Below are 17220 nucleotides of genomic sequence, written 5' to 3'. Positions count from 1 at the left end.
CAGCTGGGTATCTCGCATTCCGAGATTCTTACCTAATTTTGCCTTATTTGACTGGACTACAAGGAGTTGTCGTGGCTGGCCATGTCCAATAATATTGTACTGAATAAATAAATTAGGTACTTTAATACCATTTCAAAGCCAAAAGACAAAAAGCGTAAGCTACAATCCCAAGTAAAGACCTGGCAGGTTGAGGGCACATCGCGAGGCCTCAATATCTTACAAATATTATTATGTGCGGGGCTTTTCAATTCTGTACGACTGATATTTCGATTTATGATATTCAGATGTGTCTGGAAATTGATTTTAAAATAAATAGCTTCCAGATACTAATCATTGAGACTTGAACCATGTAAGCAAATCTGCTAATGGATGGGCAAAGATGAGTTGCTCAAAGCAGAATGTTATGATATTTATGTGTTCATAGACAAGGTAGACGTATTAAGGTAGTGATGAAAAATAAACAAATACTTACAACAACTTTATTTTAAATGAGACCGTTTCATCTCTATCACACTTATGTACATTTGGTTTAAATAAAACAAACCTTTGAAACATTTTACCGCAAAATCTTCATTAAGTTTGTGCATATTTGAGAAAAAACATATGTCCTATAATTAAATGTCGTATGAATTCATAGATTTAAGAATTGTAGAAATACTCGATCACACAGATTGGTGTCTCGTTGCTTCCAAGGGCATCGAATACATTCTCATAACTGCACATACATTTTATCCTATTACTATTTATAACTTAACTCCAAAATGCAAAAGGTAAAAAAATCCAACAGGTTTTATAACTATGAGTACTTTTCAAATGCGTGGTGTTAGTAGAGCGGGCGGGCCACGCAGTCACATAGTCATACAGTCGCAGTCACCCAGTCGCATAGTCAGACAGTCAGTCACATGTCCCGTCGCGCGCCCGCCCTACTACGCACGGCATCGTCACGCACAGTCGCAACTGAACATTCACAATTTAGACTTTGTACTTTTCGAATCGAATAAAAAAATAACATGGACATTATAATATTCAATGAACAGTGTCATGACAGTCGAAACATTCCAACACATACTCCATTTATTGCACCTGACTCAAACTCAAAATCAAACCCGACCGATATTCGTAAACTTCTGCATTTGGCAGACACTAGCTTATATAACATGTACATAATGTATCTAAATTTAGAAAACACTATTTAAAATTTAATAAGAAAAGAAACTTACTTTAACGTCAGATTAGGCTTCACAATGAATTATGTTGTGCTTTTTACTTTATCACAATTATCGTACATTAACTATTTATACAGTACAAGTATATCATCTGTCATACAGTACATACCTCTATGGCGGAATTTTAAATAAAACTTTAAAACCATAACAACACGAACAGTCGTAAACCTGCGTACACTGTACACAACGTAAAGATATACAATACATACTTATGTTGCAATAGATATGACTTTTGTAAACGAGCAGGTATCAAATAGCCGCGGGAGGCCCGCTCGTCCCCGCTCCGGTACTTTCTATACACATATTGTTACTAATCACTGTATTCAAATTGTCTCATTATTGTAATGGAATGAAAACTGTACATTTATAATCAGTTGAATTGTATGAATCTGTTAAACTTCCTGAACATAATTTGATGACTAGACTCTTAAAACATAATATAATGAGCATTTACAAAACAGAAAAACACAAATGTCTACTTGTATGTCAGTGCACTCGTAATATTAACTGGACGTCCGTATTAAAATAATTTCAATGTCATATATGTATTATAAAAATTATAGAATTATAAGCTCATATAAAGAGAGAAAATATATAGAAGAATTAATGTTACGAGTGCAAGGTGTATTTAACAACTAAATATATCAAAACTTAATAACTATATAAAGTTTAACTTCAGATAGTTACTGTTCTATTAACAGAGAACAAGGATATGATCTAGCATCGAGTATCTGTCGGAAACTAACTGCGAACGAATGTGTAACTTAGTCACATGGGTATAGAGAACTATTCACGTTTACGTTGTCGTTTCTTTATTTAGATGCTAGAATATGGCTGCGGTGAATAAAATCGTTATTTTCGAAAGGCGAAACGTAAACGTCAATAGTTCTGGAGGAAACTGCTGGCCAGATCGAATGCGGGCTAGCTACATTAAAACCGCAGCTTATAATGATAAGTTGCGATGAAATCGGGTAGCCAGTGATGGGATGTCGCGCTTCTCGTGCGAAGGTACGGTCCAACCGTAAGAATAAATTGACAACTATTCAGTAGAGACATTTCCGTAAATGCTAAATCATACATTTAGTACGATTAAAGTACATAGGTAAGGTGAGGAATGCCATAATAAGAAATCGTTGCGGTATAAAGATTGGTTTAGCGACAAAAGTCGGTAACGTTGATAGAGCCCGCTCTAGAAGGCATTCATGGCATTCCCGTAAAAGGCTAGAAGAGGTAATCTTTACCTGAGCTCGTAATTGATTGGAAGATTATTTATTTACAAAAAATATTTCATGTCATAATAATAAAATTGTACTTTTATAATCAAAGTAAATAACTAAAATGTGCTCGTGGCACAGGAAATAATCCGATTCCCAATACTACAGTATTGTCCTAGACATCTGTACCCATCGTTGGCTATCCGATGCATAGATTGTACAATGACGTGTTTACAAATACAACACGGAAACAAATTATGTTTGTGTAAAGACTAGAGCATACTCACAAAAGTATTGAATGATAGTCTTACAACGATTTACTGTCAGCATGTCTACTGTAATGATACTTGAACTGTGACGTAGATCATAAGACAATAAATCCTTACAAAACAAACTGTGAGCACTGCTACCCTTTACCTACATGATTAGACCAAGTATAATAAAAAAATAAAAAATCGAACTTACATAATCGATGTATACAATTCGAGCCGCGCAACCATACATACGCACATATTTAGATATGTTTGCGACAAAAGCTTATTAAAAACCTCATAAACAGCATCCCTCTTATTTACAATGGCTTAGAATGTTTACACTAAACAACTATATTCAGAAAGGAATAGGAGATTGAGACACAATGTACACATGCTACATAACGGAGGAAAGCTCGTGCTATACCAGTGTATCCGTGTACAACTGCAGACTGCTCGCTCTACTCAGTCGCTGCTTGACGCTTGAGCAATCTCTGAACGACAACATTCATGTCTAATAGAAATACGGTGCTCTCAAGTATTAAAACCAGTTAACAATTCGTTAAACGACGCAACCAAGGATTCGTAGTTATACTAGCATGCAACATTAGCGATTTAAATGCAATTTCATCAAAAGTTAACACTTTTAGTTTTTTTATGTACAAAGAAATCACTGTCAAGAATTTGACATAGAACAGTAATAATAAAAAACTCGATCGAATCCGAATCAATTTCCTAATGATATTCGAGTAAATTATTCACAATACTAATAAAATAATCACCTCGGGCCGCACACGAATCGTCCACAAGTCGATCGTCACCGTTTCGGAACTAACTCTACTTACCTACCCCTTCGACATAGAAACATGAGTAAAACGCTTAACCACAATGAACACTTGGATCCGCAGCGGAATGTGCAGCGACGTCGGCGGAGGGGGCGGGGGCGCGGGACGGGGGCGCGGGGGCGGCCTACTACAAGCGGTCCAGGCGGAAGCCGTGCTCCACGTCCGAGTCGGGCACCAGCGCCGTGGGGTCCTCCAGCAGGCTCAGGTCGTCCAGGTCCAGCCCCGCGCGCAGCTGCGCCTCCTCGCCGCCGAACATGCCCGCGTCCAGCTCGCCCGAGTAGTCTGTACACACACAATGAACATGCTTAGCATAAAGCAGTCTCGATACAAACAAGCGTTGGTTATCTTTGTACTATGATTAACGTAAGTATTAATGACTCTACGACACTCCCCAGTAACCTAGAGAGCTAAGGGCTGTATAGTTAGTCTGCCGTACCAGTGAGCACGATGTCGGGTATGCTGGCGGGCGTGGCGGGCGTGGGCGGCGCGGAGGGCGAGGCGAGCGGCTGCAGGCCGCCGGCCACCGGGTCGCGCGCGTTCCGCCGCCCGCACCCCATGCCCACGCCGCTGCCGCTGCCGCAACTCGTCGCCGTCGACTGCAACGCAATAAACAACTAATTACTATCAAATCTTAATAAACCATTCCTTTTTCAATTTCTATATCTTTATTCTACTTTAAAAACGGAATTATTCTGTTAAATGGTCTGACCTGGGGATATGATAATGACGAATTCGTCGTCTGTGGTGAGTGCGGTGACCCGTGGTTGAGATACGTCGTATTGTAGCTCGATACAGGGTTGTCCAGCTGTCGACACAAACAAAACGTTATCACAATAGTATCCCACAGACATCGGCACGATTGGCAAGCGAGAGAAAACAACGAGAAAACGCAGCAAAGTTCTGAAAATAAAATAAACACATGACGTCACTACCGCAATATCCGTTCCATGGTAACGTTAAGTACAATGTCTAATGAAGTTGTAAAAGGAAGCGATACAGCCACTGAACAACATTTCAAAATAAAACACTGACTGTATTACAAATAAGGTCGGTCAAAATAATAACTATTTAAATTATAAGTATGTACTTACTAATTCATCACAAGCATAATGGTGTATGGCTTATGCACAAGCAAAACAAAATAATTATTCATAAATGTGAGAGTTATTTGGAACTCTATTTATAGCATATACACATTATGCTTATGAATGTATCTGGCACGACTAGGGTGCGGTAATCATGCTCATGTCAATACACAATGATTGATACCTTCTTGATTACAAAATGTCATTAACATACCGAAACAACTTTAACTAAGGCTATGGAAATTAAAATACCATTAACTGACTAGATTCTTTCTTACAATAAAAAACTACTATAATATATTTACTTGCAAAATCAAGTTGTAGAGCATGCCTAAAACTGTCAATGTTACTCTTTAGAAAAAAATATGCAAAATAAAAGTATTTCGTCCCAATAGTACTATACATAAAATATAAAGTACATATAGCAATTAGATGTTATCTTAATTTTTTAAACTAGTTTAATGTTAATTACGGAATAGTACTATTTGAGACTTTAATTAAAGGAAATGAACCGGTTCTCAGGTAATTTCAAATCTATAGAAACAAACTACAGAAAATAAACTTGAAATACAACAATTAGAATTTATTATTGCAAAATCGTGTTCATTTCCTCTAGTAAAGGAGATCGCGATAATAAAATGAAACGTGAATAGAGCTCCAGATTATTTTAAAGGCTAAACTCGTAAAGGTACGTGCGCTAATAATATAATCTGTGGGAATAAGTGTTACGACACTTAAAAATAACTCAATATTTAATTTAGTGAGGGGTGTACGATTTCAATTTCGGACAAATTTCTCTGCATTACGATATAAAGAGTATCTTTATGTATTTTAATGGTAAATGGTGTTATTAATAGTTAAGTTTTAGTTAAAATCGCGCACCCATCACGTAAGAACGTCACTATGAATGCGTGAGGGGGTAGTGTCGTACATTTTCCGCCACTTGGACGTGCGCGGTCCAGCCTGACTCCACGAGGCTCTGCACCAGCTGCGCCCAATCCTTGGCCAACATCCACCAATATTACACATATTACACACTAGCACACTTATTTAGTTACAGTCTGTCAAATATTTCAAATCTATACTAATATTATAAAGCTGAAGAGTTTGTTTCTTTGTTTGTTTGTTTGAACGCGCTAATCTCAGGAACTACTGGTCCGATTTAAATAATTATTTTCGTGTTGGATAGCGCATTTATCGGGGAAGGTTATAGGCTATAAAACGTCACGCTATGACCAATAGGAGCCAAGCAGAGCGGGTGAAACCGCGCGGAAGTAGCTAGTATTACATATAGTAGTGTAAGAATACCGATTCAAATAAAATAGCAGTTTTATTGCTATTTTCCAAGGTTAAGCTTTAAGTGGCATTTACAAAAATAGATGTTTGGTTTATCACCTTTTCGATTTTTATTATGCAGTTGTTATTTTAGCCGTATTGCGGACTTTTTGTAATTGATGAGACTTATACGATATCTTTATTTAATTAGTGTTAGTTTATCATTTAAATCAATCTTAATTAGGCCATTGCACCAGCTTTTACGATTTGGTATTAAATAGTGCAATCCATCTAGTATGCATATTTCACGCGGTTCGGTTATTCAAACTTCAAGTAAAACGTAATTACGCTGTACTTTGCATAGCTATCGGCGTAAAAGATTACAACTAGGCATGAAAAGTTACAAGGGTTTTTGTTTACGGTAACACTGTGAAAAACAGTAAATAATAAGTTCTTCGTGTAGGTGATTTATTGGATTTGAAGATTAGATAGAGTACGAAAAATACTTTTTACTTGCGCACATTAGATAAGTATGCGGTAACTTAGATAACATTGTCTTTAAGATTAATTATAACGGTGACATTTAATTATTATTAATACACACGCCCAGTTTATGCCGGTTATGAAAACATTAACATTTTGACTTCTACTATACTTTTATGAAGCTTAAACAGGTTTCTGCTTTTGAACTATGTAGATGTAGACCACTTTATGAATAATTAACAACTGATGTAGGTACATATAAGTTTTTGTTTAGCGTTTAGTATTAACACAAAATATAAATTTATGTAGTTAGCATAACGGCGCAAATAAAACCTGTCTTATCTCTTCATCGCCCGCATTCTACAGTCCAAGATTTCCTTCCAATCCAAGAAACGTTTTAAACTAACATTAGTAGACAACAAAAACATTTTTTATTATGTGAATACTATTCTTTGGAATGCAGATAAACCTGTTGTGGCGGGGAAATAAACAGTTTACTAACAAGTAGACTGTACAGCCTAGACATGTAGCAGTCTGAAGTCATGACTACTTTAGGAGTGCATACGTAGCTAGAATACTGATGACAATAAATACATAATGTATTTGACAGACAGTAACTTCACCGTTGCTATTGTTATCACAGCATCAGGCTCAACACATGACACTAGTTTCGCTGCGTAATAAATGTTCAGTCGAAACTAGTGCCACACACCTGTTTATATATTTATATTCACTTTATAAATATCGCATTAGGTACATCTTCTATGTGCTGGCTTTAATTTAATGACTGATGATGTGCAGCTTTATATTAGTGTGCGTTTAAATACTTTATTCTTTTCCAATGTGCCAAAATTATTCTAGTCTCAATAAACCTTTGTTGTAACGTTTGTAGCTACATCTCTGATGATATTAGATATATACCAGTGTGTTTAACATAACATTTCAATTGCATATTTTTTATTTACTTACAATTCCTTGCTGTTCCATTGAAGCATAAGTATAAATAAAGTGATATTATTGTTATTTAAAAAGTTACGTCATGTACGTAACAAGGGCGAATTACAAACAAGTTTCACTACCGAACAATTTTATTTAAAATACCTTTTATTTCCTTCATTTATATTTAACGTTGTAAAAATGCGAATGACGCAAATGCAACTTTTGTTAGATTAAAGAAGTATTATGAATAGAATTTTGATAATATATTTGTTTCTATTTCCGTCTATTTAACATACCTATGTATATCTAGTACATAGTATATATTTTATTGAACTTATATTTTTAAATTGTTGTCATTAATAATGATCGTCTTTGTTAGTCTTGGATAATGTATTGCATGTTATTAGAATTCGTGAATAAATAATGTGTGACTACATGCAAATGACACCTCTGCTAACCACTTCAGAGTAAAACAGGGGTGAAGTTAAATTGATGAAATACACAGTACGATTAGTAATTTCCTTCCATGATAACATTTAGGGTAGAAGTTTTTCTTACTAATGACATTACGGTCAAGGTCAACCGATTATGGTACCGCAAGTCACGCGTGTAATTAAATAGAATTATTAGTAGCCAGCGTTAAATGATTGACTTATTCATAACTGTTCAACTATGGCCTTGAATATTAATATTTAATACGTCATGTACGGAAACTAGTTTGATATAAGAACGTGTGTATCACTCACCATTGTGATTTGCTCGAAAGGTTGTAACAACGCTTGATGTAGGTTGTTGTAGTCTGTTTGTGGGGACTCCACAGGACTACCCGGACTGTGCACCATCTGGAATTATCGACAACTCCTGTTAACAACATGGGATCGAAAGACAACCTTTAAGAAGTGCTTTAGAGTCTATTATCAAAAAAAAAAAAATTGATAAAACATGCGCAAATTCAGATTTCGAAGACATTTAAGAAGTGCTTTAGAGTCTATTATCAAATAAAAATCAGTAAAACATACGCAAATTCAGATTTCGAAGATAAGATCAGAGATAATACGTCTTACACAACATCTTTTGTTCACTAATAAACAAAGAAAATAACATGTTATGTTTTCTTTATATTTTTGAATTTTATAAATACATGTATACTGTACCGTTGGTGAAGGTATGTTTATGTTCGACGTGGAGGAATATTGTGAGGGCGGACTACAGTGCGTCTGGTATCCGGACGGTATCCAGCCGTGGTCCAGAGGCGACATATTCTGTAACCAGCCGAAACACGCACTTTACTCAACTAAAACACCCTTCCAAAAAGTTTTTATACAAAAACAGTGTGATTAACATTCAAAATTAATTAAACACTGGCCGTTTTAATTAGAGCATTGGCAGATTGGCACACGTCATTTTGTTTATTCAAATATAGAATAAATAATTTTATTATAATGTGATGCAAATTACATTCATTATGCACGGATTAAATGGAAAAATATGTTATTCTTCCATTTAACTTTCATTTAGATGATAGATGAGATTAAACTCGCGGTTTTAGATTAATTTGTAGTTATGAAAGTTGTGAAAAAAAGTTGTTGGACTTGAAAGAAATTCCACTTATTAATATTTTTTATGGTTACCAAAATACTGCCAATACTTAGCTGTAGAATGATTCATTATAATAATATTGTATCACACTGTTTTTTAGCCAGAAGCCAATTTGTACATGCAGTTAGGACCGAATTAATTATGTAGAAGCTAGTATAAAATTAAATATGAAGTAAACCATTATGTAGATTGACAAAATGGCAATAAAATAATCTCACAGCTGTATGTGGTCGATTCTTTAAATAAATAGCGAACGTAAGCAATAAATCAATCCCATTAATTATCGAGTTTAACGTTTTAAAGAAAGGACCACATTCTCGTCAGTATAAATCAGAAAAATATATTCATAAACACTGAGAATTGCTGTAAAATATATACAAGTAATCATGCCAATTGGTAATATAGTTTAAATTTTGAATCAGCAAGCTTACGTAAAATATTATAATATATTTTGTGTCATATACTACAGTTTTAATCATTAGTAACAAACCAATGTTAGTAATAGCATGTTATAATCAATTAATTTTGATGTATTTAGTCACAATTGTCATAGGGATATTAATAGATGATATAGAACTATAGAAATATTTATCAAGTGCAGTTGTACTATTGCAAAGTTAGATCAATGCTGGTAGTTGAAGTAAATATATGAAATTCGTCGTCGCCACTCATCGGTCGTCACTCATTATTCGCATTTGACACAGCTATACTATATGTTGTATTGCTGTGACAAATGCTAACTGTAACTTATAGCTAATTGTAACTTATTATACGAAATGAACGTCATCGAGTCTACAGCTGGCGTTCCACGTGTTAAGTCCCCAACAATACTCTTGTATACCTATGACCTCATATTAGCTAATATACCAATGAGACGAGTGACGACCTCTATTTGTATAAATATTTATTTATGATTAACTATTCGTTTTTTGTAACGTCAACAGCGTAGCCGTGTCGTAATTGTCCAATGTATAATTAACTTTTGAAACCGTTTAATAAACAAGCCAGTTGCAATTTGTTAGTCGTCCTATAAATACAAATGTATAAATAAAATATAGGTGCGTTTGGAATATATAATGATAAAAGGAAACGAAGGAAATCGGTGTCGTTTAGTGCAGAGGTGCCGAAATAAGCATTATATTGCTTAGAAAATGTATTAGTGTACGAGTACATGTTTAGCTGAACACAATTTATAACGATCCATGCATGAAGCACCCATGTGATGTATGAACAAGACGAAATATAGAATGAATGTCAAAGACATAGATAAAACGTAGGATATTAGCGAGACCCAGCTCTGTTATAGATAATCAAAAATATTGGCACCAACAATAGACAGCGTTCAAAGCATTCAAGCGACTGCCGGTAAATAATGAGCGGGAGTAAAATTTAAGAGGAGGTTAAAAAAGAAAACGAACCTTATTATGATGAAGATAATTATTTGTGTTTGGTACAGATAAGTGATTCTGAAATAAACAAAAAATGATTTGTGTAGAAAGCAAATAAACACAAACATAACAAAAACAACAAAAATGTTAAAAGTTCCTAAGAGAGTGGTCACTGGTGACTGTGAGCCACATGTTAATGTTCTCCAAGCCAGTGTTAGAGCTACTGTACACACTACCGGCGCTAGCTTCCAGTAGCGCAGACCTACATTATGTATCGCGGGTACCATTCCGGTAGCGAACTACACGCCATTTTTGATAAACAATACTCGTTACTTAGATTGATTCATAAATTCTTGCATAGTAATGTCCCGACAGCCGCGATGCAATAGTTTTTTAATAGCATACAGATTTGGTTTGTAATGTAAATTGATTATTGTGCGATTTTCGCGGCGTTGATTATGAGTCATATGGGCCGAGGTAACAATATTGAAGAAGTCAATATACGGTATCAAACTGAACGCTTTAACGGTCTAACTTAAAACACAGTAATAAATCGGTTTATTTCTGTCTACAAGACTTTACGCGTATCTATAAATCATACCTATTATTTAAATCCTATAAAAAGTAAGTTCTAGGGTAAGTTGATATGCAACAAGTTTCTACTGCAAAATCGAGCAACTAGATGTATTTAGTGAATCGACATTGAACATTTGTTTGTAGTACATAGCGGTGCGGGTGCGGGGTGCAGTGACCGACCTGCGCGTCGTAGAGCGGCGCGACGTGGTCGAGCGCGTGTTGCTGCGGCAGCGGGACCGTGGCGCCCACCGGCGACCCCGACGCGGGGGACAGCCCGCCCGTCGCCGGCGACACGCTGCCGCCGCCCGGCGACACCGCGCCCGGCGACGTCGGCGACTGCAACCACCACACTCATGCACTACCCAACCCACATCTTCTTCCTATCGCTTACTACCTCTTCCTACCCTAACATCGCTGCCGTATTCCAGCCGCCACGAGTTCAGTCCGAGACTACCTACTACTACTCAAGCGATTAATTAATATTTTTGCTTAGTTACACGTGTTTACGCCGGCGCAAATGAGAGCTACTATCACTTTTACTAAACCTATTATTAGTATCACGCGAGTGCGGCGTGCGAAACACGTGAGATGCAGTCGAGGGCCTTATCGCTGCGCTCGACGGACCAAGACGGATCGGCGATCAGTAAAGTTTTATTGCAACACAGATAGAAGACAGAATCCCTCGCAGACGAGACACAAACACGGCGAGATGAGGATGGGCGGCGGAGTACCGAAGGGCCTGTCTTACTTGCGGCGGGTAGTGGTAGTGACGTACATAGCGCGGCTGGTAGTCGGTGTCGTTGCGCGGCGTGTGCGGCGCGTGCTGCGGCGGCGCGGCGTAGTGCGGCGGCGGGAAGTGCACGGACGTGAGGTCGGGCAGCGAGCCGCCCGGCACGGCCAGCTCGCAGCCCAGCGCGCCGCCCAGCCCGCCGCCGCCCTGCCCGTCCGCGTACACGCTGTCGAAACAGTCATACGTGCTAGACAGAAAACGTACATTATTACATCACATTCAGTTATACAACAATTTTTTGATTACCACCACCACATAAATATGTCCGTTGGAATCCAGATGCAAGAAAAGTAATATTTTACATTAGTCAATGAGATTTATACAAAGTGACGATATTATAGGTATCTAACGTAATGCATCAAAACTTGTTTTTTCTAAGTCATTCAAGTTTCCGAGCTTAGGGATAAAACAACATTTTCCTCCTTCAATTAAGCACTGCAAGTTGAAATATAGATACTCACTTGTTGTTGTTCGGTATTCTGGGGATTTCACATGACGATCTCGGCCGGTTTGCGGGATTCATTGCTGATATTACATCTAAATGTATGTCACCTGTAAGAAACATGGGAAAACATAGAAATAAGTAAAGCGAGTAATGCATAGAACTTTATTACAAGTAACTAGCATAATCTACATTTTTTAGCTTTAGTTTTGTCTCTGTAGGGAGAGTCCCTAGAACTTCACACTGACGTATCATAAAAATCAGACCAATGACATTGAAAGGTACACAAAACAAAAGATGAATAACTATTAATAAAGTGTAACGGCTCACCTCTCCGATGGTTCTGGTGTGGATGTAGATGTGGGTGTGCATGTGAGTGCATGGTCCGGTGCGGCGACAGCGGCTGCACGGCCGCCTGTTGCTCGCCACACGACTGGTGCAGCGCGGAGTCCGAGTGCGTGCGTCGCCAGTTACTGTCCGGGGGCGGACTGCAAACATACGCAATTATATACTTTTACTTGTCATTGTAATCCTATTCATACAATTAACCCCAATACAGAATCGCGGCAGACTTAGGGGCTCCGGTTCGAAGAGCAGGACTAGGAATGGGTTGTTTTAGTCAGTAAGAGTCTGACTCTTCCTCTCGCCTCACCTAAGGCGAGAAACAGTTATTTTATTTTTATTATTATTTATTTATTTATATAAAAGAAATACAGCATTATATTTATGACAATTTCCCACAAAACCGGTTTAGCGGTTTGACTGTGGGTGTTGCGCCGCATTGTTATACAAAGTTATTATCTACTGTTTAATTATTGAAGTTATTGAATTTTAGTTATTGAATGGATATTTTTAATGGGTACTATACATGAAACTTTAGATGTACATTTGTTTCCATTTCACGCAAAAGCTACTGAACATATAAGAATAAAATTTTGAATAGGAAATGTAGTATTATAACGCATGTTCTTTGTGTCGTGATAATGCGGATGAAGCTGCCGTCAGCTGCTGCTGTCTAGTGATTTCTATAAAGCTTTTTAAAAATATCAAAATGTTATTTAGTTTTTGACTTATAACACAATGATATTTACAATAATAGGTACTGGATGCTCTATCAAAACAGGAATTTCTTGTTTGAATAAATGTATAAGATTATTTTCTTGGTATTGTGTCATTTAGATAATTAATCAATAAAAACGAGACTGTCTTTGTAAGTTATTACAGAGACAATCAAAAGTTCGTATGTATTAATAGCCTCAGTAATGTGCTACGTCGATATTTGGTAATTATAGGGCTAGGTCTCGTGAACTATGTATTGTTATACATCTCTGCACACAATAAAATTATAATAACCACGTATATTTTTCATACAAGTACATATTTTACAAACCAGCGTAACAAGTTCTTCGCACAGACGTTGAATATTACGCATTTTAATTGAATTGTAATTTCCAGAAGTGACGTAATATTTTTAAACATCGCCAAGACAGCGACTTGAATTCATAGATATGTATAAGCAGGAAAACAGTTGCAGAGTCTGATTAATAAACAATCGATACTTAGTCATCATACGATATTTTTTATTTTGGTTTCATTTTTGTTTCCTGCACCTACAAAACGTTGCAACTATTTTTTTTTATTTATGTGGTTTTTATACAGTTACATTGTAATTTTGTCGTAGCCTACCTGCATGGACCTTTCCTATATCCTTTCGAATCAAGACTTGTTAATCGTAGTAGACGGAATAAATTATGTCCATACGAGTTCTACAGTTTATATAACTCGCAGACGGAGCGTTTCGTAGAAAGGCAAAACTTAACTAGTTTTATAATATTTTTCGAAATCATATTCACAGAACCATGTTTAAAATGATTTAAAAATAAAACGATTTTGTTGTTCTTTTTTCCTGTAACTACGTACTAGAGTTATGTCCGCGTGTCTTATAGTAGCGTTGTTTCCTGATCTTTGTTGATAACTTCTATTAAATAACAATTATTATTATACATGAATGAGGTTTCGTGGAACAAACTTGAATTAACATGACATGTACTTAAATGAATCACATTTACCTCGTGAAGTTGGTAATTAATAACAATTATCAACACGTTCGTAGTTTAAATTGGAATAAATTGTACGTCGGCGTCGGCTGGCTTCTTGCGACTCATATTTTAGATAATAATTCAGCATAACTGCCGTGATTAAAGAAGTGACGTAAGTAAGGAGTATAGTAGCGACTGATTTAATTGTTGTAAGTTGTAACCTTCAAGGATAAACAGCAGGATTGTTGCTTTGTTATTTTTAAAAAATTGGCCTATCATACCTATATTTTCGTTTTTATCGCTTAATGATACAAACAAAAAGTCATCTACAGTAAGCGGCCATTTACTGTAAGCCGTAACGTAACGGGTTTTACATTTGTTTTATTTTTTGTATACGAAATACCTACGTCATTACTGTTATGACGTACGTTTATAATAAAGACGTGATGCCAAACTGTAAACTACGTCTGAAGGATTTCTTATAGAATGCCGGTTTACGGTACTTCGTTTAAAGTTGGCGGGAAAACTTCTGGTCAATTAACTTGAGTAGGTAGTATTGATGAGACCTCAGTCGTTAGTCATTGTGGTTTTCTTAATGCAAAACAGATTTACCTCAAGTATACAGTGCTCCCATAGGGGCTGGTGTCGTGTTTTCTGTCAGCAGGGCGGCGCATCGGGCCCACCGAGGAGGAGGCGCGGCCCCGCTGCCCCGCCGGCGAGCGCGACGGCGACGTGCCGCCGCTGCGGCCGCCGGCCATAGCATACTGGTTTGCTAGCGGTAATTCCTCCGGCTAGGACAAATAGACAACAAAATGTTACTCAGAGAAACTCAACCAGGAATGGCTATGGCTGGCTTTTCCCGCCTAACTAAGGTTGCGTGTGACTCGTGCAAGACACCGGTTCGGCTTGTTTGGCGGGAAATACCAGCGACGCGAAGTTGCCTTTATAAATTGCTTTTCCCTATACATACATGACATATTTTTGAGGAATAATATCCAATTGAATGCATGTAATATCCCAAGATATAATGTATAACATACCACTATTAAAGTATTAATCATTCAACAATTTACTCATACATTTATGATGGACAATACTATAGTAAACAACATTTAGCACATTAACTGTATATTCTTGTAATGTGTGGGACTATATAGCATGGCAAATAAATATATTTTTCACTACTTTTTGAGTGCAGGATTATTTTAATTAAAAAAATCAACTAACTATGCAGTACTTTATATGGACATTTTTATACAAGGATGCAACATGCCATTTCACTAGTCACTAGTTTCTAACATCATATTTATGTTCTGCAAAATAATATAAATCTAGGAACTAAATTGTTTACTTCTAGAGCAAACAATAAAGGAAAAAGGCAATAAAAAAATCTTAGCTTTTGAATGATAAAAAAAATGTAGGACATTGTAATAAAATATAACATTCTTAGTTAAACCTGTTTATAGTATTATAGTGAACAGATGACGGAGTTAAGTTTTGTGAACAAGAAAACTTATTAGAACACATGTTGTAATGTAAATATGAGTCCAACACAGTTTTCTGTTAACAAGAGTTACTCTACACACTTTGTTTATTATTACAGGCATTTGATTATATTTATCAATATTCAAGTAAGTTTTTACAAGGTGATAAAGCAATTAGCACCCATTTACTTCATGAGATTGTTTCATTTGTTCATTAACTTTCAATAGTTGTTAATTATTTTTTTAATATACATAAAATAAAAATTGCATAACAATCTATAAGGAATGAAACACAAGTTTAAGAAAAAGAATGCAAAATCATTTCAGCCAGCTACAACTGCACCACTACCGAACAAAAGAAGGTATAGCAAATTCTACCATAAATTACAGAGGCCATCAAGACGTAGCAGGTAATTATCAGTTATCAATAATAATAGTTATGTCACAAAACAATTAAGAAAGTTATGTTATTTTAAGAAAATACAACCAGATTGTCTTTGGAATATTCTAAGTATTAACTACCTGCAAGGTCATAAAATGGTAGATTTACGCTATTAGGGATTTTAATGATCAGATTCCAAAACAAAGGAACCTTAATTGTTTCCAGCTCATTGGCGGTAGCTTGTGGTGCAGCCACATTTGGCAGGGAGCCACTGCGGTATGTGCCCAAGCCCTGCTGAGTGGGCCGGAGAGACGACTCAACATTATCACTAGGCTCGGGGGGCGGTTTGACTCTGGCTACTTTACTTGAATTAACCTGTAATCATGATGCCTGAACATCTCTTTACTGTACTCTAACAATTGACAACATTTTTGTTAATGAAAACATCCTACTATTTCCACACAGTCCAATAATGATGTGATTTCCACTACATATAATCAACTCTTTGATTATAACAAAACATTGTTAGTCACAATATGTCTGTATCTAGCTGTGTTAAATTATTTCACTGGCAAGCAACTATTGTTATCAGTTATGATTAAGAAATCAGACTTCATATTTCCTTAGTTTCATTAGGAGATGAAACACTCATAATATTCTAACTAGCTATTGTGTAGGATACCAAATAGACTTACAATTCATTTTGACAATGACAATTGTAACTATACACACAGAACTGAGTGGTATTTTGCTATTGACATAAATAAAAAAATATGTTCACTTTGTTGTTTAGGCGCAATAACTATTTTGTAATGGATTATTGTTTACGTCGGCGGGCACATTTGACGGCCAGGAAGCGACTGCCTGAGTAAATAGGCGACATACCCTTTGGGTTGCGTCGGAAACTTCGCGCATAATCTGTTCAAAAGCAGCTGTTTCCTCTGCCTGTTTTTGATGATGGAGGGCAATTTTCTCACTGAATTTCCGTGGGTTCGCCATGTTGGCCAGTAAACATTTATTTTTCTCGTTTTTACATCACAATTTTTAGCGTTCAAAGATCCAAAACGCGCTTGACTGTCAGCCACAGACATGTGTTGCCATTTTGTAAAAATATAGTCATGTCCATAATTTTTAGTAACTTAGTCGAATAAGTGTGAAAAACTTTATATTACTAAATTAATTTCTTCAAATCTAACTAGTTC

At 36.4% G+C, this 17220-nt stretch overlaps 1 protein-coding gene across 15 annotated transcripts; it reads right to left on the bottom strand.

The window, feature by feature from the left end:
- Window positions 1-465: 465 nt before the first annotated feature.
- LOC118265806 (CREB-regulated transcription coactivator 2) lies at window positions 466-17114 on the bottom strand. Of its 15 annotated transcripts, none has more exons than XM_035579011.2 (13): window positions 16904-17108; window positions 16229-16393; window positions 14765-14943; window positions 12444-12601; window positions 12133-12223; window positions 11630-11858; window positions 11062-11217; window positions 10336-10383; window positions 8473-8580; window positions 8065-8160; window positions 4246-4341; window positions 3973-4132; window positions 466-3818 (listed from the first exon to the last, which is right to left on the bottom strand). In XM_035579011.2, exons 1-13 carry the CDS (start codon window positions 17015-17017, stop codon window positions 3664-3666), a joined length of 1755 nt encoding a protein of 584 aa, XP_035434904.2. In that variant the 5' UTR covers window positions 17018-17108; the 3' UTR covers window positions 466-3663. The 15 variants fall into 15 exon arrangements, with proteins under 15 accessions (XP_035434904.2, XP_050550552.1, XP_050550551.1 ...); XM_050694595.1 differs by having other exon boundaries at window positions 11657-11858; XM_050694594.1 differs by having other exon boundaries at window positions 11630-11837.
- Window positions 17115-17220: the final 106 nt, after the last annotated feature.

The sequence above is a fragment of the Spodoptera frugiperda genome, chromosome 7 (assembly GCF_023101765.2).
Source record: "Spodoptera frugiperda isolate SF20-4 chromosome 7, AGI-APGP_CSIRO_Sfru_2.0, whole genome shotgun sequence".
In the NCBI taxonomy this organism is placed as follows: Eukaryota; Metazoa; Arthropoda; class Insecta; order Lepidoptera; family Noctuidae; genus Spodoptera; species Spodoptera frugiperda.
This window is presented reverse-complemented; position numbering and strand designations above follow the sequence as displayed.